Source organism: Xenopus laevis, chromosome 5L (assembly GCF_017654675.1).
Source record: "Xenopus laevis strain J_2021 chromosome 5L, Xenopus_laevis_v10.1, whole genome shotgun sequence".
NCBI classification, from domain to species: domain Eukaryota; kingdom Metazoa; phylum Chordata; class Amphibia; order Anura; family Pipidae; genus Xenopus; species Xenopus laevis.
Window position 1 is genome coordinate 47,026,071 of NC_054379.1, and position 27,260 is coordinate 47,053,330.

The 27,260-nt window shown below is 37.5% G+C and overlaps 1 protein-coding gene across 7 annotated transcripts in view; it reads left to right on the plus strand.

The window, feature by feature from the left end:
* Positions 1-27,260, plus strand: part of ltbp1.L (latent transforming growth factor beta binding protein 1 L homeolog) — a 231,990-nt gene that overhangs the window by 12,987 nt on the left and 191,743 nt on the right. For all 7 annotated transcript variants that reach the window (XM_041562719.1, XM_018263016.2, XM_018263020.2 and 4 more), the window contains exon 2: positions 5,669-5,739. In XM_041562719.1, the coding sequence (XP_041418653.1) occupies positions 5,669-5,739 (71 nt within the window). The remainder of the gene's footprint in view (positions 1-5,668; positions 5,740-27,260) is intronic.

Genomic DNA, 27,260 nt, shown 5'->3' on the forward strand with positions numbered 1-27,260 from the left:
TTATTATTTGGATTCAGCAGATTTGATTTCTGCAGAAACAACCTCCAGTAATAAAAAAAACCTCCTGTAATAATACCAAAAACTGAATATTTCTCCTAGCAGGTTTGATAAGGATCAAAGATGGAAAAATCTGTCATGGTTCATTTATGATTCAGCACTAATTTAAATATTTTGTAGAAACAGTCTATCTCCAAGTGACTGTGATTGTTACTTCAAGGAATACAAATGCAACATTGTAATTTTATGTTATAATTACAGCCTAATAAAGATTTGCTGTTGCTTATTAGATTACATGTTTAATTATGTAGTGCATTCATGCAAATGTACCCTAAATACCCGTACTAAAGTCAGAGAGACATTGCATATTCTACCATACAATGGGCCAGATTCAATTCAGCTATATAAAGTTATCTCCTGGTTTATCACGTGAAAACTCATAGGGGCAGATTTACTAAAGCGTGAAGTGGCATCGCTAGTGAAAATTCACCAAAAAACAATCTGCAGGGACATCGCCAATTTACTAAAAGGTGTAGAGGGCAATTTGCTAGCGAAAGAGCTCAGCGCTAACAAAGTTTCGCACCCATTCACCAGACGAATTTTCGCTCAGGCGAATGGTCGTTACTCAACAAATTCATCAAAGTGCGAATTTTCAACTACGTTAATCTGGCTCCATGATCTTTGTCCCTGCAGCTGGTGCTGGAAACAGTAAAGGGAATGTAAAGCCAAAATAAAATCCATACAAATCTCTACACAGTCACCGACTGCTCTATAGGGAAACAAACAAAGCTGCTTGAGTTCTACATGGCTGGGAAGTAAGGCGGGGGCTCCCCCTGTTGTTCATAAGTATGGTTGTTTCCCTGCTCAGCATTTAGGGACCCTCTGATAATTCCTATCCACAGCAGTAAATGAAGGGAGAATTTCACTGCATACAGTCAGGTTTCTTATAAAACAGTACACATTTTTTAATTCAAGTATAATGGAGATAGGTTCCTTTTTCATTAGAGAAAGTAAAAATGGGATTTTATTTTTTGTCTTTACATGCCCTTTAAGACATATGGGGAAAACAACTCAATGATTGCTGCCTGAGATCAGGCCAGAATTCAGCGACGGTCCTAGTGCCGGGCTGCACACTCCTAGCGCCCACTGCCCGCATCGCTCTAGTGAGCTCTGGCACACCGGAGCACTGGGGAGCTGCGCGTCCTATACAGAGGCTGGGCAGCATGCCGCCCCAAGGAATTTGCTGCCCTAGGTCCTGTCCTTTGTGGCCTCGTCCACAAATCCGGGCATGCCTGAGATACAAAGCCCAATATGCCACCTTTTACCAAATGATCTGGATTTGGCCAGTCATAGCTTCTTACTGGTCACATCTCCTGTGATACTATCAATAGTGATGGGCGAATAAATTTGGCAGGCATGGACTCGTGGCAAATTTCCACAATTCACCACCAGTGAATGTTTTCGCGAAACATTGTTGAAAATTCACCAAAGTGTCGAGTGTCAAAATTATATCAGAAATGCTATGTCCACTGAGCACATAGATAATTAGAATTCAATGCTCAATTACACCTGTTTTGTAATGTGCTTTTCCTTTTTTTTCTCAATCAATGACACTGAATTATTTCTCATTACAACACACAGTATCAGTATGTGCTATTCCCTTTTTTCTTTATTGATGTCAGTTTAATAATTCTAAAAAAAATCCATTAATGTTCACCTTTAATAAAAAAAATGAATGGAGAATAACAAAATAGGATTTAGAATGAAAATGAGAGATTGATATGGAAATGTGGGTTAAAGAAAATTAGGGAGTCTAAAAGGAGGTTGAAGGCAGAGATCAGATAGACCTGGGGTGAGAAGAAAAGAAAGGAGAGTTCTTTTTTGTGGTCTTGGCGTGTTGAAGCTGAAGTGCCAGAGTATTTCAAACATAATAGAGTTTTGCTTGCAGAAATATGGTCCAGATAATCATCTCTAACCAATTTTGCAACAGAAGGAAAACAATGCAGTATAGAATAGAATTTAATTTAAATACAGTAAATTTAAGATTAAGAGCTGAGTATTAAGAGACTTGATTACAATGTAATTTCTCCTACCGCACACCTGTAGTTCACCAATCCTGCAACTGGTGGTGCGTTTCTTCCATTGACCCGGCCGGGTCCCTTAGCAACGAATGTGTATAGAAAACGGATCCGCACACACACTGGTTAATGCAGTTGGGGAGTATCCCCTTTTACTCAGCCACCAAACATTCAACATTTCGGGGGGGGGGAACACCCACCCTTCATCAGGATGATCAGGGTGTGTGCGGATCTGTTTTCTATACACATTGAGTATTAAGAGACCCCATAGATCTTACAAACTAACCATGGTGTGCAGGTAATCTGAATATATGACATTTCATCCTGTATTGTTTGCTTTACATTCACATGACAGGTACAGTGATGGGGAATTTATTCGCCAGGCAAGAATTTACAGCGAATTTCTGCATTTTGCCACCTGCGAATTTTTTCACAAAACTTTTGCAAACATTTGCTGTGACAAAAAAGTCATGCTGCAAAATAATTTTGACGCCCGTTGACTCAAATGCATTTGGACAAAAGAGTTGTGCGTGTTAAACTGCCGCGCACATAAAAATTGTCGTGTAACAAAATTATTTTGACACCTATTGATTTCAAAGTGTTTTGCTAATTTTTTCGCTGTTTCGTGACATTTTTCAGAGTTTTGCGAATTTTTCAGCGAAGTGAAAAGTTACAGATTCGCCTATTACTAGACATTGTATTAGACAGTGATTAAACTTCCCCTTTGATATTTACTTTTAAAGTATGAATTCCTTACCAGTGATGCTTTCCTATGCTATTGCCACAATCAGTCGATCACGAGAGACAGTTTATAGATACATGTCACTCACTGTGTTTTCAATGAGAGGTATGTAAAAATAAATCGTGTCTCCTCTGCGTATTTTGGCTCTTGGTAGATCACAATAATAGCCTGGCAAAGAGTAAAGAAAACATTCATAAACAATTAGTCTTCTACGCAGAGGCCATGATCCCATAACCAAAAACAGTGATTTTTCCAATGTATCTTCATTATGCTGTGTCTAACTCAGCTTTTCCAAGCCTGCTTGTCTAGTTTCCTTAACTGTTTCACAAAAATCGAATACTAGATCTTCAAATTGAAACCACATGAAATTTGACTGATACATCACAGCAGTGACAACTATGTAGTTATATCTGACAGCTCTTTAAATGAGCTGACCCCAAGGTCTTGAACATGTTAATCCCTGAAGTGCAATATCACATTGATGTGACATCACCATTTGTTTAAGGCCAGAACGGCTCAGATCTGTTGTTTTGGGTTACATTAAAGGATATATATATATGTATATATATATGTGTATAAATATGCAGTATGTCCAAATACATTTATCAGTTGACAAATACATTTAGCTCCTCTTTCTTGAGTCCATAATTGCAAGAATATTTATAATGCATTAAATGGGTTGTTCACCTCTGAGTTTGTAATTGGTTTTCGTTTTTTAATATTTGTGGATTTTGAGTTATTTAGCTTTTTATTCAGCAGCTCTCGAGTTTGTAAATTCAACAATCTGGTTGCTAGGGTCCAAATTACCCTAGTAACCATGCATTGATTTGAATAAGAGACTGAAATAGGAATAGGAGAGGCCTGAACAGAAATAGGAGAAATAAAAAGTAGCAATAACAATACATTTGTAGCCTTACAGCGCATTTGCTTTTCAGATGGGGTCAGTGACCCCCATTTGAAAGCGGGAAAGAGTCAGAAGAAAAAGGCAAATGATTGAAAAACAATAGAAAATAAATAATGAAGACCATTTGGAAAATTGCTTAGAATCCCTATTAAGGGGGGTTATCGCATTATCTTAAAAATATGTACTTGCAGCTCTTTTATGTACAGAATTGCTTGGGTTAAAATCTGAAGTTGCCATGCATGCATGTTTATAATCATGTTAATAGAGTTTTTTTAATTGATGCCCTCTGTTGCTTTATTGATATTGTCCACAGAACCCAAAATGAGTGCTTTAAACATTCTAGACATGTGTATGTTGTAAGGGATATAAGCAACTTTGAGGAATGAGAGGAATCAGTAGGAAGCAGAGCAACTCCATTAACCATATTTACTCTCGTCACCTCAAAACTAGAGAACTGCAAGCACATCACATCTCACAACTCACTGAATCCTCGATGACATATAAGACTGCCAATTCTATTCAGACCTTCTAAACCATCACTCCACAATATTCTCTTACTGTTCCCTAATGGACCCAAGGCAGAACCCTGCACCCCATCTGATTCTGGAGCATAACTACAGAGGAAGCAGACCCATAAGATATAGGAGCCCCATGAGGCTCTAATTAATGAGCAATTTCAACATATATTTGTAAAAGAGGACAACCTGTGGATATGTTGGGGGCCCTAAAATTAATTTGCAGTAGGGCCAAGTAACATCTAGTTCAGAATTTTCCAGATTTCCCATGCTACATATTAAGCGCAGTGGTCAGGAGATGAGTGGGAGCAGTGACAAGCAACAGGGGTACAAGTACTAGCAGAAAAGTACTTGCCTGGGACCCCCTCCCCACTGTTGCACCGTAGGCACGTGCCTCTTCTGCCTACCCCTAGCCCTGCCCTCAATTTGCAGCCTGTTATGAATACAGTCTGGATAACAATTTACCCCTTGATACAGACTTAAATAAAATGTGACAACGTGACTCCCACAATGCGATATATAAATATATAATCTTTATTAAATAAATTATACATAAGCTGCACTTCCATGTGTAAATGATTAACATCAATGATACATTTTTCTCTGGAGGATTTATTAGTATTGGAGATTTTTTGGTTCATGAACCTGTATTATAAATTCTTGCCTGATACCCTAGGTCAGTGATCCTGTTTGCCCAAAACTGCACCGGCCTAGGTTATTTCTGTGGAAGCTCATTGTCCCCATCATTTTTGGCTTCTTCTGCCTTGTTCAGTACAGATTGGTACATGTGCAGCTATTTCACTCTACTGTGCATGTGCCTGTCGCGCTTGGAGAACATTAGACAGAAAAAGATGAATATTGCTGTGAATGAGCTTCTACAGAAATTCCCCCAGGACACTGCAGTTTTTAGGAAACAGGAGAACTGTCCCGGGGTATCAGGTGAATGATTACACCTTTAGTTCTCTTTTGGCATTGAAGGTATGTATTAATTATATACTTAAATCCTGTTATTAAAGGGTGGTTTTGGTGGTTGTCCAGATTCTGCTCTTTTGCTTTTCTTTATTTGTTAGAAAGCACTTATTTAATGGAAAGAGTGACTTAGGAATTAAAATGTTTCTGTTTGCAGCTTGAAATGTTTTTATACTTCTAATGTTTCTAAGGTCGGCTTAACCTTCATTTGTGTCTATTTTGTCAGGGTGTACTCATTAATATCTTTGACAAATAGTTTGCAGTCCACTGAGATATTAAAAACTGTATAACTGTAGGAACCCAAGGTAAACAGGACAGTTGCACCTCCTACACAAGTGTTTGAGATCAACTTACAACATAAAACTACAGTTGAGTGACACAATAGTTCTAAATAGTGCTCTATATACATGTACTTAACCATTTGTTAATGAAAAACACCATTTTCCTTGTGCTTGTTTTGTAGGGTTAATATCTGTGGAGGCAAATGCTGTCATGGTTGGAGCAAATCTCCTGGATCTGAACGCTGTACAAAACGTAAGTGCAAGTCACACATTTGTGCTAAACCAACACTGTACTTTGGATCAGTTTACCTTGTCGTGAATGAAAATAAGTATTTGTTGTTGCTTTCATATCTGATCCTATAGGCAATTAAGTCCTTGTTTACTCAAACAATTTTATGGCTGTTCGGTTGTTTGTGCTAAATTCCAAAGACTAATCACAGAGTGTTGATTTCACTGAGTTGTCTACACTTACAAATGGGTTTTGTCATGCATGCAATGCCATTTTTCTTAAACTCTGCAACAGACCCCAATCAAGTAAAATGGGTTTGAATCACAGTAAAAAAATGTTTGCATGAAGGACACCCAAAGACAGAAAGGATCTCTGGACAGAGAATAGGACTTGGGCTTACAATGCATTGTAAACACTGCTGTGTAGAAGAACTGGGTGGTCAAAATGCCATTACCTGCCCCTAGAAGGCCCAGTTATTGTTCCTTGCCTGGTAGCCAGTTAGGGTGAGATTTGGGGGCAAATATGTTTTTGCTTCTCTGGGTATACTTGGAAAGTCTGCTTTCAACATAAATCAATAAATAAAGACTGTATGTCCCATAAAACAGAGAACATTGATTCTTAATGCTTTTAGATTTTTTAAAGGTTTAGTAATACTTACAGTAGAACTCCACTTTTTAATTTTCCTGGGGACCACTAAAAATCAATGTCAATGTCTGATAAAAATGGTGCTCATCTGCCCTGGATCTTGAATAATCGGTATTGTTTTCTGGGAAACTGTAATTTCCAGGTAGGTAAAAGCAGGATTCAACTGTATATTATACTAATTGTATGTATATTTTTATTTATATAGTGCTACAGAGCTCACAGTTCTGTACATCATAGTCCTGATTTTCTAATTTCCTTTTTCAATGAATAACTTCCTTGCTGGGATCCTGAGCTTGGTTCCAACCTTGCACCATTTGTATATTCCCTCTCCATTGCTTTCCTCTAGGTTCACAGTTTTTCCCATGCTCCAAACTCATTCATTGGCTTTTGATGAAATTGACCCTAGTGTCTAAATCTGATAGGGACCTTAGAATGTAAGCTCCCCTGAGGCTGGGGCTTAATGATGAACAATTTCTGAAATGCACTGTGTAAATGTGTCATTGCTATATAAATTAAAATGATTGAGTCAACTTGAGTTGACAAATAATGTTGTCTATCCTGCTTTAATATTCTGGCTATACTGTATTTGCAGCAGAATTACATTTTTAAGGGTCCGTGTTTACAGCAGCCCTGTCTAATTTAATTATGTGGATTTTTTATGGGTTGAAGAGAGGATGAAGAGGCAGAACCTATATTTAGATGTAAGGTTTTTGCTATTATGTGTGACTTAGCTTGGAAATTAAGTGAAGAGGAAATAAAATCTGTTATATGATTAAAGCGAACATCGAGGCAAAGCTTTTTGTATCTTTTATTCATTTGTTTGCTAATATATCTTTATAAATGATACTTAGAGATGTTGGGGGGCTAATTATTATTATCTGTTATTTATAATGCACTAATATTATGAATGAGTCCTTGCACAAAGTAATACAATTCTATCTTGAGCCGATTAACTTGCCAGTAGGTTTTTGGAGTGCGGTAGGAAATTGTACTGCCCTCTAGGTAAGCCATGCAGATATGGGTAGAACATACAAATACCTTTATAGATAGCTGACCAGCACTGCGCAAGTGCTACCCACCGAGTCATCATTCTGCCCCTAATAAAGACATTTTCTACACGACAAACACATTACCTGTTTCATTTATAATTAAATCATAACATATTTCAGAATAAATAATGTTTATTCCATGTATTATGCCCCCAAAGCATACGGTGGGATAAATGCTGTACTGATTTCATTTATAATACCACCACTATTGTACAAATAATAGGATAAATGTAGTGCTAATGTCATCCATAACACATTGTAGGATAAATAAATTGCCAGTGTTATCCATAATATCTTCAAGAACACATGACATTCCATGTATAATACCTCTGTCCTTTGTGTTGTAGGAAATTCATTGCTGTCGATTAAGGGAGGCTTAACCTCCCCAAGCTTTCAAAAAAACCTGCCTTTGTATTTTGAACATAAAGTTATTATATCAGTCCCATGACCTGTATAAAAGACCTCCTTCTGTATTCTTGCACATTCATATACATATGGAACTCCTTAATTACTTTAAATCTTTTATCTTAATCACTGTAGACATTTTAGTTGAGGATTAATTATTGATTATCATAGGAGACTCAATGAAAATGATGTTATATTATTTTATATAGCAAGTTGAATAGCACTTTAACAATCATTACACTCCCACGCTGCAAGGATCTAGGGTGGCAGCTTTAGGATCATTGGGGTAAATTTACTTACCTCAGAAAATCGGCCAGCGCTGGCTTCACGCACATCGCAACACTACACCAGGTGTAAATTTCGACTGGATAACACTAATTCACGATAATACGAACAGCAGTTCGAAGTTACGCTAGCGTTGGCTAATTTGCATACGGCGTGCAGTTAAAGTACAATGGACGTGTATGTTAATACATTACAATTACACTACACAAGGCCAGGGAACCTTAATAAAATAAAATAAAGTTGTTATATTGCCCTACACATATGCCAACTGTATAGTTTATGTGCCATATGTAAGGAAATGTAGGGGGGAAGCCGGGTACCCTAAAAGAAAATTACGCACTTTTGCAGGCTATCATCCTGAAAAAAGGAAAAGACGCTAGCGTATTTTGGGACTTTTGGGAAAATTTTCAACAAAATTTCAAGTAAGTTCTATCTACTCCATTGCACTTTGCATGGTCTGAGGTGGCGAAGGCAAGTCTGGCGATAGAGATAACGTTTAGTAAAATAAAAAACTTTGTGAATTTGCGTAGTAACGCTCTTTCGCCAGAGCAAAAATTTGCTTGGCGTTAGATGGTGAAATTACGCCAGCGACCGTTAGTAAATCGGTGAAGTGCTGAAATGACGTCAGGCTGGCTAATTTTAGCCAGCGTTAGCCACTTCGCCCATTAGTAAATTTCCCCCATAGAGAGAGAGAGAGAGAGAGAGAGAGAGAGAGAGAGAGAGAGAGAGAGAGAGAGAGAGAGAGAGAGAGAGAGACACCAGCTAAAACCAGCAACATAGCTAAGGTGTTTGTGTGGTATGGGGGTACCCTTCTCTTCTGCAATCTCTGAATGTGTAGACTGTACTGCGCAAGAGTGTGCAATGAATTATTTAGCTATTTATTTAGTGCGTCTCTAGTTTGCAATTTCAGTCACCTGGTTGCTAGGGTCCATTTTAGGTCCAGGAGAGGGCCCGAATAGAATAAAAAGATGAGTAATAAAAAGGATCAATAACAATACATTTGTAGCCATTTGTTTTTAGATGAGGTCAGTGACCCCTATTTGAAAGCTGGAAAGAGTCGTCAGAAGGAGAAGGCAAATAATGAAAAAACTGTATAAAATAAATACTGAAGACCAGTTGAAAAGCTGCTTAGAATTGGACATTCTATACAATACTAAACGTAACTTTTAAGCAAACACAAAGTACAGAACAACAGAGCTCCATGCAAAGTTTTAGTGCAAAGGGAATAGGCAACTTAACTAAATACAGTACAGGTATGGGACCTGTTATCCAGAATGCTCGAGACCTGGGGTCTTCCGGATAATGGATCTTTCCACAATTTGGATCTTCGTACCTTAAGTCTACTAGAAAAACATTTAAACATTAAACAAACCCAATAGGCTGGTTTTGCTTCCAATAAGTTAGATCTTAGTTTGAATCAATTACAAGGTACTGTTTTATTATTACAGAGAAAAGGAAATCATTTTTTAAAATGTGGATTATTTGAATAAAATGGAGTCTATGGGAGACGGCCATTCCATAATTTGGAGCTTTCTGGATAACGGGTTTCCACATAACGGATCCAATACCGTACCAGTGATTCTTGTACAAGCCAGTGGGCCATACATTCTCTGTGTTTTTTTATATTGTGCTGGCCATACCTATGGAGATTCACAATCTTTGCCTGTATACATCAGAATCAAGGTAAAATAAGTCATATGCAAATCATGTCCATATTAAAGGAATAATTATTTTCGAAGCAAGTTGCAACAGGCACTAAGAAAAGGTTTTTCATTCCTGTCATTATTTCTGTAACATAGGATAGAGTGATTCACTGGAATTCTGAGAATGTTCCAATGTGTGAAAGTTACAGCATCTTCTTTCAACTTGTGCTGAAATAACAATTGTGATAGCACCGTCTGAAAAAATATACGTCTCACTATTTTGAAGAACGTGTTGGAACACTCACACCGGGTAGCATTTGCTTTATCCTGCTGTGTTAGTGAAAGTGCAGACTTCAAGGTAGACAGTTTAGACAATATAATGTGCTCTACATTATATTTTTTTAAAAGAAGACTAAAGGCTTCTAAAAAGTTCCAATTGAATATACAGAACATGTTCCCTTGAGTACTTTTGTTTTGTATTTTTTATTTGTTACATTAATTTTAAAACACATTTTTTTTTTCTAAAATATCCTTATTTTTCCTGTTCGCTCCTGCAGTGATCTTTGGATTTCTGCAGTGCCATGGCCCGGGGGTCCCTGATTAAAGTTATACTGGCATGTTCAGTAGGAAAGTAACAGTATTACTAGAAAAGCTGAGGTAAGAACTTCTTTCCACGAGTCCATCCAAACTGCCCAGTAGTACCTGTATTTCACAAAGGCGTCAGTGTACACTGCAGGAACAGCCCTGATTCTTTCCATCATGCTGGTGGCTGCATAATATTTCCAGTACTCCAACCTATAGAAGGATCAAGCCCAGCTGCACTGATTCAACCGGCTGTCCAAACATAGGACCCTTATGTCATGTAGGAATGTTGATTGAGGTAAGTATTACTGAGATGGAGGGAAATGGAGGGACTTTTGGACAGAAACAAGTTCTTGCCTCAACTGTTCTACCAATAATGACACGTTCCTATAAATATTCATAGAAATGTGCCAGTATTACTTTAAGTAGGAGGTCTCCAATTAGAAGCTTCCTGCACAGGCTGCCCTTTTTCCAAATGCTGTCAGGTCTGTGGTGATCCTTGTGCCTTTAACATGTTTTTGATCTGCTTATACATATGCACCCAAATAATGTGACATGGTACCAGTGAGGGGGATTGCCCAACAGTTCCCACTTTCCTCCTTCCCTGTTCTTGTTTTTTGGTGGTATGAGCCCGTCCCCCTCTCTGACATCATTTCTGATGGTACCATATAGGGTGGGTCAACATTGTTAGAAAAAGTCCCTACCTTACCTGAGCTGGGTTGAAAAGGGACACATTTGGGTTGAAAGAGCATATTTCAGACCCACTGCATCACTACGCCAGATCTCGAAAATGTTAATTAATATATTTCCTAACAACATGACCATTACTTTTACATTAGTTGCAGCTATTCCTTTGATACTGCTGAGAAATGTACCAACTAATGTAAGAAATTTGTTAGAGATGAGAGAGCCAGCAACCTGGCATATTGAGCTGTGCTGGGAACCACCACAGAGAAATAAATACAAATTAATTTTCAAAATAGAAAAATAAAAATGAACAATAGAAAGCAACTGCAAAAGGTCATTATTTCAGCGGTTATATTTGTGAAATACCCCTCTGATTGCTCTTGGAACTTGCATTTTAGCAGTGGACTTTCACAACAGCAGTAGTGTTGCCTTATTTTCTGCATAAAAGAAGCTTAAAATCACCCTCATTATTTACTGTCTGATGTCCCATAATATGAAGACAACATATATTCTGGGTACAGTTTTTGGAGTGTTGAGAGCTGAGTATTTAAATTGAAAAAGTCAAACCAAACTAGAATCCACGATTGTGACCTTATTTATATATAAGGCCGATACCATTTTATGAGATATCCTCCTTAAAGGGGTTGTTCACCATTGAGATAACTTTTAGTATGATGTAGAGAGTGATATTGCAATACGTTTTAATTGTTTATTATTTAAGGTTTTTGAGTTATTTAGCTTTTTATTCAGCAGCCCTTCAATTTGCAATTGGTAGCTAGGGTCCAAATTTCCCTAGTAACCATGCATTGATCTGAATAAGAGACTGGGTTATGAATAGGAAACTTCAAAATAGGATAGGGACCTCTACCAATTACTTAAATACAACCTCAGCAGGTCTGAGATGCCGTATTTTTTCTGGGTATAATAAATCTCAAAAAATTTGAGTTTTTTTCCCCACTAAAAATTTTGATTTTATAGTAAAAAAAACCTAGAATTTTTCAAGTTTTTGGCATTTGGACTTTAATAAATAACCCACTTAGTGAACACAATAAATTATCCACTTTGACTTCCAGTGTACAAATAAATAGGGGAAGTAGGAATATTAAACAAAGTACAAATTCTTTCTTGAAGTCAATAGTTCATCCTTTATTTTCAAAACAGGATGATGATATGGACAGAGATCCATCAACTTTCTATTGTCATGCAATCCACTATTCCAGCCTGGATCTTCTGTTGACAGAGCACATCATCACCTATCTGTTCTGTGCTTAGACACCTGTGTTTACCCTTGAGGCCTCAGTTTGGTTTCACCTTAAGGATTTAGGGCACAAGTTGACACAGTGTCAACATCACCACTATGCCATCTGGGTAGTTGCAGAACCAAGTGCATTTATCTAATTGACTGTTTGCTAAATAATACATTATAACGCTGTGCCCCATGAGGTGTATCAGAATGCAATTCCAAAGTGTACTGTAGATTTATGAAAGGAAAATACACTTTGATAGGGCAATATTAGCACAATGTTAGCACAAAATAAAAGTTCTGCAGCCATGAAATCAGTAGTTTAAAGAATATTAGCGTGTAACATAATCTCAGGGTCCAGCTTGAGAAGCATTAAAACACAATTTGTAGCGCGCTTAAGTGATATTAAATGAAAAACTGATTTACTGTGCAGACATCCAACCAACTGCCTAGTGCAGACACCAAGGCATGTAGTCTGTTTAGTCTCCAAGTGGACCTGTGGAGAATTCTGGAAAACATTTGGCTTTCTGTTTCTTGGAAGTCAGAAAACCTACCAATACAATAATGAGAAAATGACATGACTCTGAAAGGGGATTATGAGGAATTAAAGGAATATATTGAAAAAAATCAGATAAAATCTCTAACACTTTGCTCACCTGGGGAAATTTTTTTAGGCTTACTATAAGGGCACAAATTGCTGTTTGTAAAACTTTCCTAAAGCTCATTTACAACAACAGAGAGGAGCTTTAACATTTTTAACGTTTAACGGCAATACCATTATGTAATTTTATAAACAAAATTCTCCATGTGTCATTATTCCTCTTGCATTAAAATTTTATAGGGATGCACCGAATCTACTATTTTGGATTCGGCCGAACCCCCGAATCCTTTGTGAAAGATTTGGCCGAATACCGAACCAAATCCGAACCCTAATTTGCATATGCAAATTAGAGGTGGGAAGGGGAAACCATTTTTACTTTCTTGTTTTGTGGCAAAAAATCACATGATTTCCCTCCCCAAATTATGATCAGAGTGATGAAGTGCCAATAGAGAGGGCACGAAACGCGTTAGTTCGCACCACTTACACACTGCCTGTTATCACTTATGCAAGTTGAATAAAGCCGCTTTTTCAATGAACAAGTGTGGCGAGTCTTGATGTGGACGGGCCAGCGCTGAATAGCGATACACAGATTTTGCCCTGTAGATGCCGGCTTGGAGTTGCCGGAGTATCGCGAGAGCTGCGGCCGAGACGCCACAAGGAAGGTTGAGCTCCGTTTTTATCTTTCACAACCCGTGTTTCTCCTTTATTATTTCTCCTGCTCAATGTAACTGAAGGTGTCACAGTGGGACTTTGATCTTTTCTATTGAGTTCTTATATCTACCAGGGAGCTGTTATCTGGTTACCTTCCCATTGTTTTGCTGATGGGCAGCTGGTGGGCAGCTGGTGGGGGGGGGAGAAAGCAGGGGTGATATCACTCTAACTTGCAGTGCAGCAGTAAAAAGTGACTGACGTTTATCAGAGTACAAGTCACATTACTTAGGGCAGGGATCCCCAACCTTTGTTACCCGTGAGCCACATTCAAAAATAAAAAGAGTTGGGAAGCAAGACAAGCATGCAAAAACCTCCTGGCGAGCCAAATAAGTGTTGTAATTGGCTATTTGGTAGCCCCTACATGGACTGGAAGCCTACAGGAGGCTCTATTTTGCAGGACCCTTGGTTTTTATACAACAAAAACTTGCCTCCAAGCCCAGAATTCAAAAATAAGCTCCTGTCTTGAGACCACTGGGAGCAACATCCAAGGGGTTGGTGAGCAACATGTTGCTCACGAGCTACTGGTTGGGGATCACTGACTTAGGGCATCTGGGAAACTGACCACTGACCTATTTTTTATTAATATAACCATTTGGGTGGTCTTTGAACTATGGGGCACAAGGTGGCACAGTGATTAGCATTAATGCCATATAGTGGAGGGATCCAGCCTGCAAGGAGTTTGCGTATTCTCCCTGTAGTTTTGTGGCTTTTCTCTAGGTACCCCAGTTTCCATCTACATACTTAAACATGTAGGCAAGCTAACTGGCCCCTGATAAAACAGATCATAGTGAATCATATAAAGACTTAGACTGTAGGTTCCACTGGGGCAGGAGATGATGTATATGATGTATTTCTATATAATGTGCTTCAGATATATGTTGGTGCCATATAATAAGTATAACACTTTTTAAAATAAGAAAACACAAGACCCCTCATTTTAACCAGCCAGGCTAACTTTATGACATGTACAGAACATTTATTAGAACTGCTACTTCCCTTTAAATATTATCCTAAAGGTGCTGCAGATTATCCTAAGCGTACTGCAGATTAGTCAGCGTTATGTTTTTGGTTTAACAGGATGTCGTTACATTCAAGTTGATGGCTGTATCCTGCAAAGTCAAGCAAATGGGTCATTTTTTTCCAGCAGATAAATGAACAGCCTGCAGGTGGTACTGTTGTTTAGTTCTCTGTAAATCCATAAATCCCGTACAGTAGAATAGGAAGGAATTGTTACTGTACTGTGAGAACCCTGGCATGGTGTCATATTATGAGGGAAAGCTTGGCCACTGCTCACTGCTTAATTAATAATAGAGCTCAGCTTTAATACAAATCTCCTGCAGGAAGAGAGTGTTACGGCACACTCAGAGACCACTTAGGGCAGGGATTAAACTCTCTAATAATAGAAGATTGACCGCAGGCGTTTATGTAAACCACACAATAAGATAAATAAGGGGTTTTGTAACATGTTCAGATAAAGCCACTGATTTACTGTGCTGCTTCTGGAGTTGCTACTTGTGGTTTATCTCCATTCATTTCAAGCTCTTGCTTTTGAATTCCAGCTCTAATTTGTTGGCCTGGCCAGATTTTATGCCATATTTTTTGAGTAGGCTTAAGTGAATGTTGTAGGACTGTGCTAAGAAACCGGCAATAGCCTTAATGCTTGCCATTCGTCTGAAATAATACTAAATGGCTAATATCAAAATTGTATTGTGATCTCTTGTCTCATCTCAGGTAAAGTAGTAGTAGCAACATGTTGCAGGTCTCTTTCTGTTGTGGATAGCCCACCTATGGGATTGTCATCTTATAATATGACTGTGGCGTGACATCAGTTAGAACAGGGTCAAATTGTTCAGTGGACATTGTTCTTGGCATATGAATATGCATGAGGAGCATTCAATATGTTTCTGTTGCTGAAATTAAAATTTAAGCATCCTTGAAGATGCTGGGAAGTTGGCTTTGATAATGTGGATTCCTTTGTGTCCCAAAGGCCACAAGATTGCAAGTACTCTATTTGTTTTCAGTTTCTCATTAAGTAAGCTCATTATAGCACTGGGATCTTTACATTGAATAGCTCCTGTTTCTAGCAGGATCGCAGGAAATAAGAGCAACATGCAATTCCATTGCTTTGTATTCATTAAGTATCTTCATTGTTCAGTGGGCAGCTTTTGCTTTCTTCCTCTCATGTATACATTATGTACTATTAAAGTGGCAGGGAAAATCAAACAAGGGTCCTGGGCATGCATTGCTTTTGTATCATTCACAAAGTATCTTGGGATTTTCAAACAGTAAATAGACAGCAATGGGCTGCACAGAATTCTGTGTTTCCCACATGTGCAGAGTTTTGATTAAGATAATGGTGGGAACAGAGAGAACAATGATGTGCACGTAGCTCTAAGCAAGTAAAACATTGGGCGATTTGAAATACCATACTTTGTACTGCAAAGTATCAGGATATAGAAGTCAACAAGGAACAAAAATTCCTGCAAAGTAGCAAGATGTAAAAGACAACAAGGAACAGAAAACCTTATGTTTTGAAAATGTTACAGTATCCCACACATAACATCCCACTTAATATGATTTATAAGAAATCTCCAAACTGATGAATTAAATTTGGTTATAGAGAACACTACTTTTAGTCAAGCTGTTAAATAAGGTGCTTGTGTAAGTTACAAGAATGCTTTCTTATTCAGTAACTGTCCAAAATGTTTTTACCACATTGATCCCCTAATGTAGCTGCATCTTGAGGCAGGTTAAGTCTTTACAGATATGGGATCCGTTATCTGGAAATGCTCTGAATTACGGAAAGGCTCCATTTTATTCAAATAATCCACATTTTTAAAAATGATTTCTCTTTTCTCTGTAATAATAAAATAGTACCTTGAACTTGATTTATTTATAATTTATTCTTATTGGAGGCAAAACAATCCCATTGGGTTTAGTTAATTTTTAAATGTTTTTTTTAGTAGACTTAAGGTATGAGGATCCAAATTATGGAAAGATTTGTAATTTGGAAAACCCCAGGTCTTAATCATTCTGGATAACAGGTCCCATACCTGTACTTCCCAATGGTCCCCATTCAGTAAGATTGATTAGAAGAGGTAATAGCGGTGGTTTCTCAGGAGATACAAAGGTAGATGAGAAAAAGATGGCATTTAGGCTGGGGGTGGGGGTGTTGTTTTCACCTTGAATGCTGTAAAGCTGCCTGCCTGTAGCCCTACCAGAAATTATGATTAATGGGCAACAGAGGTGGTGCTCCCCCAGCAACCATCTAATGAGAGTTTAAGCTTTATTTTTGGACATAGGACCTGTGTGAGTGCTGTGCTTTCTTACCTTCTGCAGTATGTTGTCCCTGGAATAGGCTACATACATGATGGAAGACAACTTTAGGGGGGTTATTTATCAAGGTTGAGTTGTTTTTTCCACTAAAAGTGAGAGCTTTTGAGGGTATTTTTCATTCAAAAATCGGGTTAAAAAAATTGAAACAAAAAAAACCCAGAAGCTGGAAATAGCTTGAATCTAAAAATACACATCTAAAACCTGTCAATGTCATTTAGAAGTCAATGACAGAGGTCCTTGAACTATTGGAAGATGTTAATAGCCTTCATGAGGCTATTAACATCATGTTCAAGTTTTTTTCGGTGGGTTTCGCTTGAAAATTAAAGTTTTTGGGGGTTTTTTTGCTAAAAACTCGATCAATTCGAGCATTCAAGTTTTTCATCCTGACGACACCGATTCGAGATTTTTACATTTGAGTTCGTTCTTAAATTAGAAACCTTTTGAGCTGTGAGTTCATTTGAGTTCATTTGAAGTCTAAAAAACCTCTAAAATGTAACCTTTGATAAAGAACCCCCTAGATGTCCTATAGCTTAGAATTCTAAAATTACGCAATATGACGCACATGAACGCAGAATGCAAAAGCAATGTGAAAATACAACCATAAACGTTTTACTTTAATATAAAAATGCAAATTAGTTATCAAAGGAAATATGCGTGTGATTTGAATATATCCTTATCCAGTCTGGTTTGCCTTAAATACGTATTGCACTGATTTGTAACCTGTGATAACAAATGGGTAAAGTCAATAGTCTACAAATAACTAAGAGATAAGAGTCTGGACTATAAGCATGGTGCATTAGAAAGCCATGTGTGCTTAGTTTGGTGTCCCTACCAGTGGGGTCATGTTTGCACAATCACCATTATAGCCACTGTAGGAATGTACCAGATGTCTGAAATGGACCAGTGAAGAATTCCAAGAATAGCACAAGATATCCAAGCTGAGGTGTATTTAGAAATGTTTACCTGCTTATTACATTATTTACAGACATTTAGGATTTTAGGATTTTTTAAATGCACTGAAATTGAAAGATTTCATACAAAAATGGTTTGATTTGTACAAATATGATATTACATACCAAAATGTGGGGAAACGTGAAAGGTGACACATTTTCCCATTTTTAGAGTCTGCCTAAAACATTGGAAATGATGTCCCGGGTGGCATTCTACCAGATTACTGCACTGCTGTCTCTTATCCTAAAAGTATTGTATCTACCCTATTGTTCCAATTCAATGAGCAGTGCTATAAAACGGGACCTTCTGTACAGGCACATATTAACCCATTCCATAAATGTTGAGGAAGACAGTTCATTTTACATAAACATATTGAACTTTTAACCACTCCAGAATTACTAAGCAAAGTTACCAAAATTATGATAGCGGCTCAAAAGGTAGGGTTGTCCACAAGAAAACCAATTTTAAAGTTTTTGCAAAAAATCTGGGACTTAATCCCCAACCATGAGACCATAAATAACACAATACTTAAATGGTTCGAAAATATGTAAATAAAAAGGCAATATTTCTACAACCATGCCATTGTACACATTTTAAAATCAAATTAAAAGCATGGGGTGTTGCATGTGGGAGAAGGGATCCCTCTCAAGTAAATGCTTAGCTTCACAAACCGATATATGAATCAGATGTGGGGGAAATGCATATAAGATTAAGGGGGTTATTTATCAAATTCCGAATTTATCTCAATATTTTCTGCTACAAACTCCAATCAAATCTGCTCGGGTTTTAATTTATTTATTATTACATTTTGCAAAAAATTTGCTTTCAGGGGAAAAAAATAAGATTTTAACGATTTTTCCGGATTATTCATCCGATTTTCATGATTTTTTTTGATCTTTTTTACCCGAAAACTCAGATTTTTACCTCTGATTTCATCCTTGGGGTTTAGTAAATTCCAAATATATTTCTAAAAGTCAGATTTTATAAAAAATAAAATAAAAAATCATGCATTTTTTCATGATTTTTGCATTTGGAGTAAATAACCCCCTAAATGTGCATATTGCACTTTTATCATACAGTATATTGTAACATCTTTAAACACAAACACATCTGTAAATACATTCCAGGAACGATCAATTGCTTCCCAATGTTTGTGAAGTCATAGTGGAATTTACCATATTTTAGATAAATTGATGGAACCATAAATGTCACTTCATGCTAGGTTTGTCCAGCTGCATGATTTCTGTCCTTCATCAAAACAAAAGTTGAAGAGTGCTGTTTTAGTTTACAAGAGAGCCATGTATTTCAGCATTGCTGCCCCTTCAGTGTGTGCCCTCTCATAACCAGCAGTGCTTCTTCTGAAATGTAGAAGGTGACCTTACAGAAAGCCATAAGATTAACTGTATCTCTCTTATCAATGGGGACTGCCCTCGGAAATATTCAAGAAGAAAGCCGATAATGAGCATAGTAAGTGAAGTAATGCGTGTCGTTCATGGAAAATGATATTCTGAATGTTTTCTCAGAGGCTAAGAAGTCTCCTTCAAAACACCTTCACCTCGATATTGAATCATCCTGATTACTCTGTATCAAGCATAACTCTTTTGAGTTTTCTTTCTCTTTAATGTTCTTGTTTATACTGTTGGGTCATTAATCTCTCTTGAGTGCTCGTGTAGAAATGCAGTTACTGATATTGTACAGTGGAACAACTGGGTCACGGATGCTGCAATGTGTGGGTGGTTGTTAGAAATGGATGTATCCTATACTGGAGACAAAGATAAAACTCTTCTTGAGCTTCCCAGCAGGGTAGGAATTATTATATCCAAAGAACAAACAAAAAAACTCAATAATGTCAAATGGAAATATTGATGACTAAAATGCAAGACATTATTTTTCGGCATAGGAAGTCTAAATAGTGTGTTATGACTTATTTTAGGTCTCATTTTGCACCATGCAGCACTCTTTTACTTGCCCCTGGTGCAATGTTTAATTATCCTTTCTATGTACAAATTCATTGAATTCATTTAAAACAGGTCTAAGTGGATGAAAAGAAGAGATGTGCAGTAGTCGTTTTTGGTCCTATAAATCGTATCAATAGATGGCACTGGCACTAAAAAGTCATTGTAGATTGTTTACCTTATGCACAAGATAAAAGCATTGGTCACTTTTGTATAATGCAAAAGGGATAGATATTTGGGAGAATGAGATGAAATCAATATTCTAGTGAAAGTACAGACAGAGATAAGATTACATTACAGAAAGCTTTACCAAGTACTACAGTATATTTCATATTGGATGGTAACTTAAGAATACGCCTAAAACGAAAAAGAAAATACACATTTTTCTAGTTAATTTTCAAACACGTCTTGAAGGGTTTCACTAGAAAGAGAAATGCGTGTAGAACAGAAGTCAAGACTGATTTGGACTTATTTGTGGTATACAGTCATCTTTACTTGGATCCCCTAACTATAATACGACACATCATTTATCATGTAAGAGCTATGGAGTTAATCTTTTAGTAAAAGCTTTTCTTTGTGATGTTTAAAGCTCATTGTTTCTCTTCTGTTTTTACTCATCTATATTTAAACATCTTTAATGTGCGTCATATAATAATAATAAAGCTGCACAAAGGGAAAAATAATATTATTTTTACTAGGTTGAATAAAGCCAATCTCATTTTTTAATGATCCACTGTATAGAAAAACATCTTTATGGTCATGCCTTGTTTATGTCAGATGGATCCAGTTTGACAAACAGAACCAATAAAACACAGAAGGAACATTTTTGTGTGTAAAACAGGTTTGATATATGAACATTGGTTAGTGCAGAGCCATGCTGCAAGACTGTTGAGGATGTAAATATTTAAATTAGCTGTTGGCCAATGTTTTCTATTACCAAATTCAAAGAATAGCCAAATAAATGAGATTTTCTGGGTAATTGCTATTTATAAAGCTGTCTGTCTGAAATTACCCCTCCAGGCTCAGTTGGAGGCTTATTGGCCCATGCATGGGGGAAAGCTGATGACCTGCCCAACCCATAAATGATGGCCAGGTATCTACTGAGCAGGTTTGGTGGGTTTCACAATTATTTTTTAAACATCTTTTATTATCTTACCAAAATATATATATTTTTGGAGCAAGCTCAATTCGAAAGATATATCATACCACCCGTATTTAAATAAAAGTTTGGGGACGATAATCTGACTTTTTGCATTTCATTTGTGTTTTTTCTTGACTGGGTGGAAGACAAGTGATGCCCAAAGCTGAAATAAAGGCTTTTTAAACACTAAAGTTTCACAGTCTGGTGCTGTTCTACATACAAAGGCTGGGTGGAAGACAAGTGTCTGTGTAATTCAAGGTTTACATAGGATTAACTGCATTCTGATTTTTATTGTATGTTGTTATTAATATTGAATGCGAAATAGACTCTCAGTATGGTTTCTATCCCTGTTTTTGAGGCATAGCTGCTGTTAGGACAAAGGACTATGCTGAGAAATGTATATGAAATGAAGCATGCTTTCAGCCTTTATATTAGACATCATGCCTTACTCCGTTTACAGGGAACCAGCAAATATTTGAGTCAGTGTGTGCTTGTGCTGTAATTTAAAACCTAAACCGAAGATTAGAATTTTAGGCCTAAATTCATGTCACTGATTCTGTGTCGGATACTGCATTTGGCAGACACTGTGACTGCTGTAAAGTTTTGAATTACACACACCAGCATTCATCAAGCAGCACTCCCCAGCATCTGAAGTCAATTTGTGCTCCATGCCCTGGCACTATTGTGGGGAGCGCAGTGCCACAGACCAATAAATACTAGATGGAGAATTTTTCAGTTATTCAAAATGCATTTAATGGGATATATTTTTGAAAAGAGTCTTATTATTCACCAGATAATTGGGCTAAATGTTCAAGTGCATATTTATTATTAATCTAGTATTGCATTTTGCTAAGATACCAGAACAATTCATCATTGTGTTCAGGAGCACTTATATGTGTTCAAGCAAATCTGTCAGTGGAAAAAGGTGTGATATATCTAGCCATGTATTAATCACTGTATATTGACATTACACATACACACATATACATATATACATTATATGTCTCATTTGTGCACAAAATAATACCCAAAGTAATGATACCTTTTAATAAAAGAAGGATATCCTTATAGTGGCACACAGCATACATCTCTTCATTGTGCTGTCACACAGTCACACATCTGCACACTTGTTTCTCCTTAAATATTTGTATGCTATGCATGGTTTCTAGTCAGTATGCTAATATGGGTGCTGTACTGTGGGGCCACCTGGGCTGCATGAAACCAGCAACATGAACAATGGATTCAACTGCCATTGGAATCTGATTTTGCATGAGTATGGTGTGAGGTCAATAGTGGCCTTAGTGTACAATTCACTAGGTGCATGTGTAGGCTAAGGAACCCCTAGACTTACCACCTGAAGAAATGTTACTTCAAAAGCTCCTTTTGGGTTAGGATTTCCACCTTTGTCCAATTCAGAACAAAGGGGGCGTGGCTGTGATGTCAGTGGGCAAGTTGATGCTGTCAGGGACCAATGTTGGGCCAAGGTTGTGACATCATTCATGGTACAGATTGGGGGATTGGCCTGATTTTTCAACCTGCAGAAACCGGTCAGGAGATTTAGAACTAGACAGACCCTTCAAAAACTGGGCTGTCCAGTTCAAAACGAACCCCTACTTAGGGTCCTCTTAATGTACTTTGCACATGTGTGTACAGTGAAAAATTATATGCTTAAATATCATCCATGCAACAATTTTTTTATCTTCTTTCATAAACCGTCTCTTAAAGGCAATGCTTATATAAATTAATTGCTATTACAGTATTTGTTACATTGATATTAAGTGCAGGCAGAACTAGAACTTTGCATATTTATTACAGCAGTTTATAAAACACAATACATCCCTAAATGAAGCAGGTTATTGTGGGCGTAGCAGCGAAGAAAACAAATATTACTTCAATATAACTGGTTCATTTCAACCAGCTTCCATGGCCACTATGCTGTCTGATTTTGCTGAGCTGTTTGCCCCCCTTTGTATATGAGCTCAGCTGTGCATTACTGAGACATCTAATCTTCTGCTTCTACGGGTCACTGACTCTTGTGATGGGACCTCTAGATTTCCTGCTGTCACTTCTGACAAAGCTGACATGAAAACTGGATCTTTCATTTAAACAAACCAATGTTCTGTCTTGCCATTTTTTTTTTCACTTTCATGGTTATTGGTGCTAATGCAAAGGAGAGGTGCATTTAAATAGTTGTTTTTAAAAGTTATTATTTATATAAAGTTTTTTTAGCATGAGTTTCAAGGGATAGTTCTGGATTACATATTTCTTTATGAAGTTTTTAGAACAAGTGACCATAATTTAAAGGGATACTGTCATGGGAAAAAAATTTGTTTTCAAAATGAATCAGTTAATAGTGCTGCTCCAGCAGAATTCTGCACTGAAATCCATTTCTCAAAAAAGCAAACAGATTTTTTTATATTCAATTTTGAAATGTGACATGGGGCTAGACATTTTGTCAATTTCCCAGCTGCCCCTGGTCATGTGACTTGTGCCTGCACTTTAGAAGAGAAATGCTTTCTGGCAGGCTGCTGTTTTCCTTCTCAATGTAACTGAATGTGTCTCAGTGGGACATGGGTTTTTACTATTAAGTGCTGTACTTAGATCTACCAGGCAGCTGTTATCTTGTGTTAGGGAGCTGTTATCTGGTTACCTTCCCATTGTTCTTTTGTTTGGCTAATACGGGGGGAAAGGGAGGGGGGTGATTTAACTCCACCTTGCAGTACAGCAGTAAAGAGTGATTGAAGTTTATCAGAGCACAAGTCACATGACTTGGGGCAGCTGGGAAATTGACAAAATGTCTAGCCCCATGTCAGATTTCAAAATTGAATATAAACAAATCTGTTTGCTCTTTTGAGAAATGGATTTCAGTGCAGAATTCTGCTGGAGCAGCACTATTAACTGATTCATTTTGGAAAAAAAGACAGTATCCCTTTAAGTTCAGCAATGGGTTTAATCCCTGCAAGAAACATGCACACTTTGTGGCAGGTTGTAGTAGGTGGTGCAAACTGATTTTTGCTTAGGGCAGGTCTGGCAGAACCGTGTTTTCTCTATTCCTACATCTATCTCCTCCACACCCTTTCTCACATATGTTTCCTGCTGGAAACCTGACAGTGGGTTAAAGGGTTGGTACCATAAGGCATGTAAGCAGGTTGTGGGCTCATGAGTCTCTGTTAGAGATCTACTGAATGAGACTCTTCATAACCTGTAAGTGTTCAATGAACCTCTACATGAAATGCCAGTCATGCACTTTAACTCAATTTAACAAAATGTAATGGTTTTACAATCTATTCCATTTAGGGTTGGAATATGGCTTGCAATATTTATATAACTATTCATACTGCCTTTATGATTTACGGGCAACAGGAAATGATCTCCTCTGCACTCATACCTAACACTTGTCTTATATACACAGCACCAAACCCCACCACAGATAATAGCCTGCCAAGTTGTATGCCAGTTTGTGCAGGGGCTACATGAAATTAGTGAAAGCTACCGTCATTTGGAAATCTGGCAACTGAGACTTTTACTGATGTAAATTATGATGATGAAGACTAAAAGAGTTCAGTTTACAAAGAAGAAAAGTACAAAAATCACATGGCTTTTGCCTCATGTGTTTCTGGAATATAGTATTTGTAACAATGATCTATAACGTTAACATTTTCTGCAGAAAAAAACTCTACAATAGGAAATGTCCCAGCCAGCCCATAGTGGATTATCAATTGTTTAAGCATAGCCAGGTTCACTGACAATATTGGCCACAAATTGCTCGATCAAAATGAAAAGTTTTTTTGTATTCATACCCTCAAATGTAATAAAATGCAGTAAGTTTACCCAGGAGCAACAACCCATGGCAACCAATAAGATGATACTTTGTCAGCTTGATAAAGGACCTGGATGGTCTGAAAAGGTTGCTGGAGTTTCCGTATGAAATAATAAAGGCGTTTTTATCTTTCTAAGATGGGAGTGCTGCTATCTTTTGACTTTGAACAAATAAGATGTTTGCCTGCTCATAGATTGCTATGAGTTACTGCTCCTGGGCAAACTTAGTGCCTTTCGTTACATAACCCCCATAGACTTCTGGACAGTCATTGGACCTCATACATGTGCTAATTTGCCACTGGTTCAACGTGTATCTACCAATCCGACTAACTACATCCGCAAGCATATGGCATACTTTAAAGTGAAAGGAGGGTATCTTGAAACTAAAAGCTGGCCATAGATGTTGAGATTTTGAAAAGATCAGATCCTGATAGTGAGACCACGATCTTCTCAGAACGATCGTATGATAGTACGAATTTACCATCAACTAAAAAGACCAATTTACCAGGAAAACAAAGGGGAGCTGCCTGCTAGGCCCTGCAAACAGAGATAGATTGCACTGGGACCGACAAAGATTTTTTGACCTGGCCGATCAATTTCCTGACAGATGTCGGCCGAAAAATCGTAAGATGTACAATCGTTCGAATAACACTAACCGCACGATAATTTCGAAGGATTGGTCGGGCTTCCTTAAAATCGGTCGTTCGGCAAGAAGAATCGTCGCGTCTTTGGGGAGCTTTAAGCTAAGACTATGCATTGTAGTCACAGCAGGGTGCAGAGACAAAAACATGCTTCTCAGACTCTTCACACCACAAGAATCATGCTGCTTTTACACTTCCAAGACTCCAATGTAGATAAAGAATTATTTCCCTTTGAACAGCACAAAAGAAAAAAAAAAAGGAAACAATGCAGAAACCTAGGTCTAAATCCAGAAAGAAATGTTTCTGCTGATGTAAACTCATCTGGGATATGATTTCACAAGGGGAGAATGATGCAGGTTTAAGCTGCGGAACCTTTGCTACTGTAATGTCAGCTCCCCTGCCAGCGGTAATAGTTTATGTCGGTAGCTTGAAGAGCAATTAAACTCATGTTGGAAAAACATATGGAATATTATTAAACTTTCTGTCAGTCCTCAATTCATGATCATTTTTTTTTTTGGAGATTATGCATATGTATTATAATGCTTAAAAAATAGCACATAGGTGGAAAATGGCTACACATAGCTTATAAAATTACAACAGTATGTAGGAATCTAAACAAAAATAAGTATCTTCTGTGACTGTTTATTTGGTTTTGGCAAGGACAGCAATTTCAGGATCCAAGTGGAAGTTGCTGGACCCACTTTATTATCTGCGGTGTCAGATTTATTTCTCGAGGTTAAGGGGCTTTGTTATGTCTGTTTTCAAAGCCCCCTTTTACCACTTGATCTATCTGACAGGAAGGTCACAGAGCTGATTTTTTTCCCAGACAGAAGCAATGTTGTTTTACACCACTTAACGAAAGGAGCAAAGAGACAGTTGTGCTAGGACATTTTCAGAAAGATGTAGAAACAACAATAAAATAACAAGTCACGGCTTAGGCCATGGAAGCAAGAATTAAGTCATAGAGGCTATATATTGCAGAATACACACATACTTTATATATATATATATATATATATATATATATATATATATATATATATATATATATATATATATATATATATAGGAATCTAGGCAAATGTGCTGTGATTTATGTTTGAATTAGACCTGTGGTTAAATGGCACCTTCTGGACTAACTGTGATGCTATTCCAGATCATCCAGGTGCCACTAAGGTAACAGCCACTGTTTATCTCCAGTATATATTAGTATAGTCCCATGCAACAGTGGATCAACTACTTATTTAATTTAAATGTGAACATCTCCTTATAAACAGAGTGTCTAAGATTCTATTTGTATTTATTTGTGTTATATATATGTTTATTTTTGTTATGTACATAGATAGCTGCCTTTTCCAAAAATGTCATACAGTCAAGTCTACATACATCATTCTATGACTACATATTATATTACTTTGCATTTTTTCTGTTTCAGATACCCCCTAATGTAATATATTAGTCAGTAAGTCTTAAAAAAGTCAAAAAAGATTTTACTTAGGACAAGAAAAAAGCCTAATGCGTTTCGTGCCTAATGGAGCACTAATTCGTATACTTTTGACTGCATCCACTGTATTTCCACTAAAAAGTGCAACAGTCTGAGAGCTTTCCCCTAAAGTAAAATCAGGACCGGGCCAAGGTATTTTGGCACCTTAGGCAAGGACTCCACTCAATGCTCCCATCCCCCCACCCGGTCCTGCATTGCCATTTCCCACCTTACCATTCATATTGCCCTATGTACCTGTGACAGCACCAATCATATTGCCCCCATTTGTACCTGTGTCAATGGCAGTCAATCCCTCAGATTGCCCCCAATTTGTACCTGTGCCAGCAGGAGCCAAAAATCTATCATAT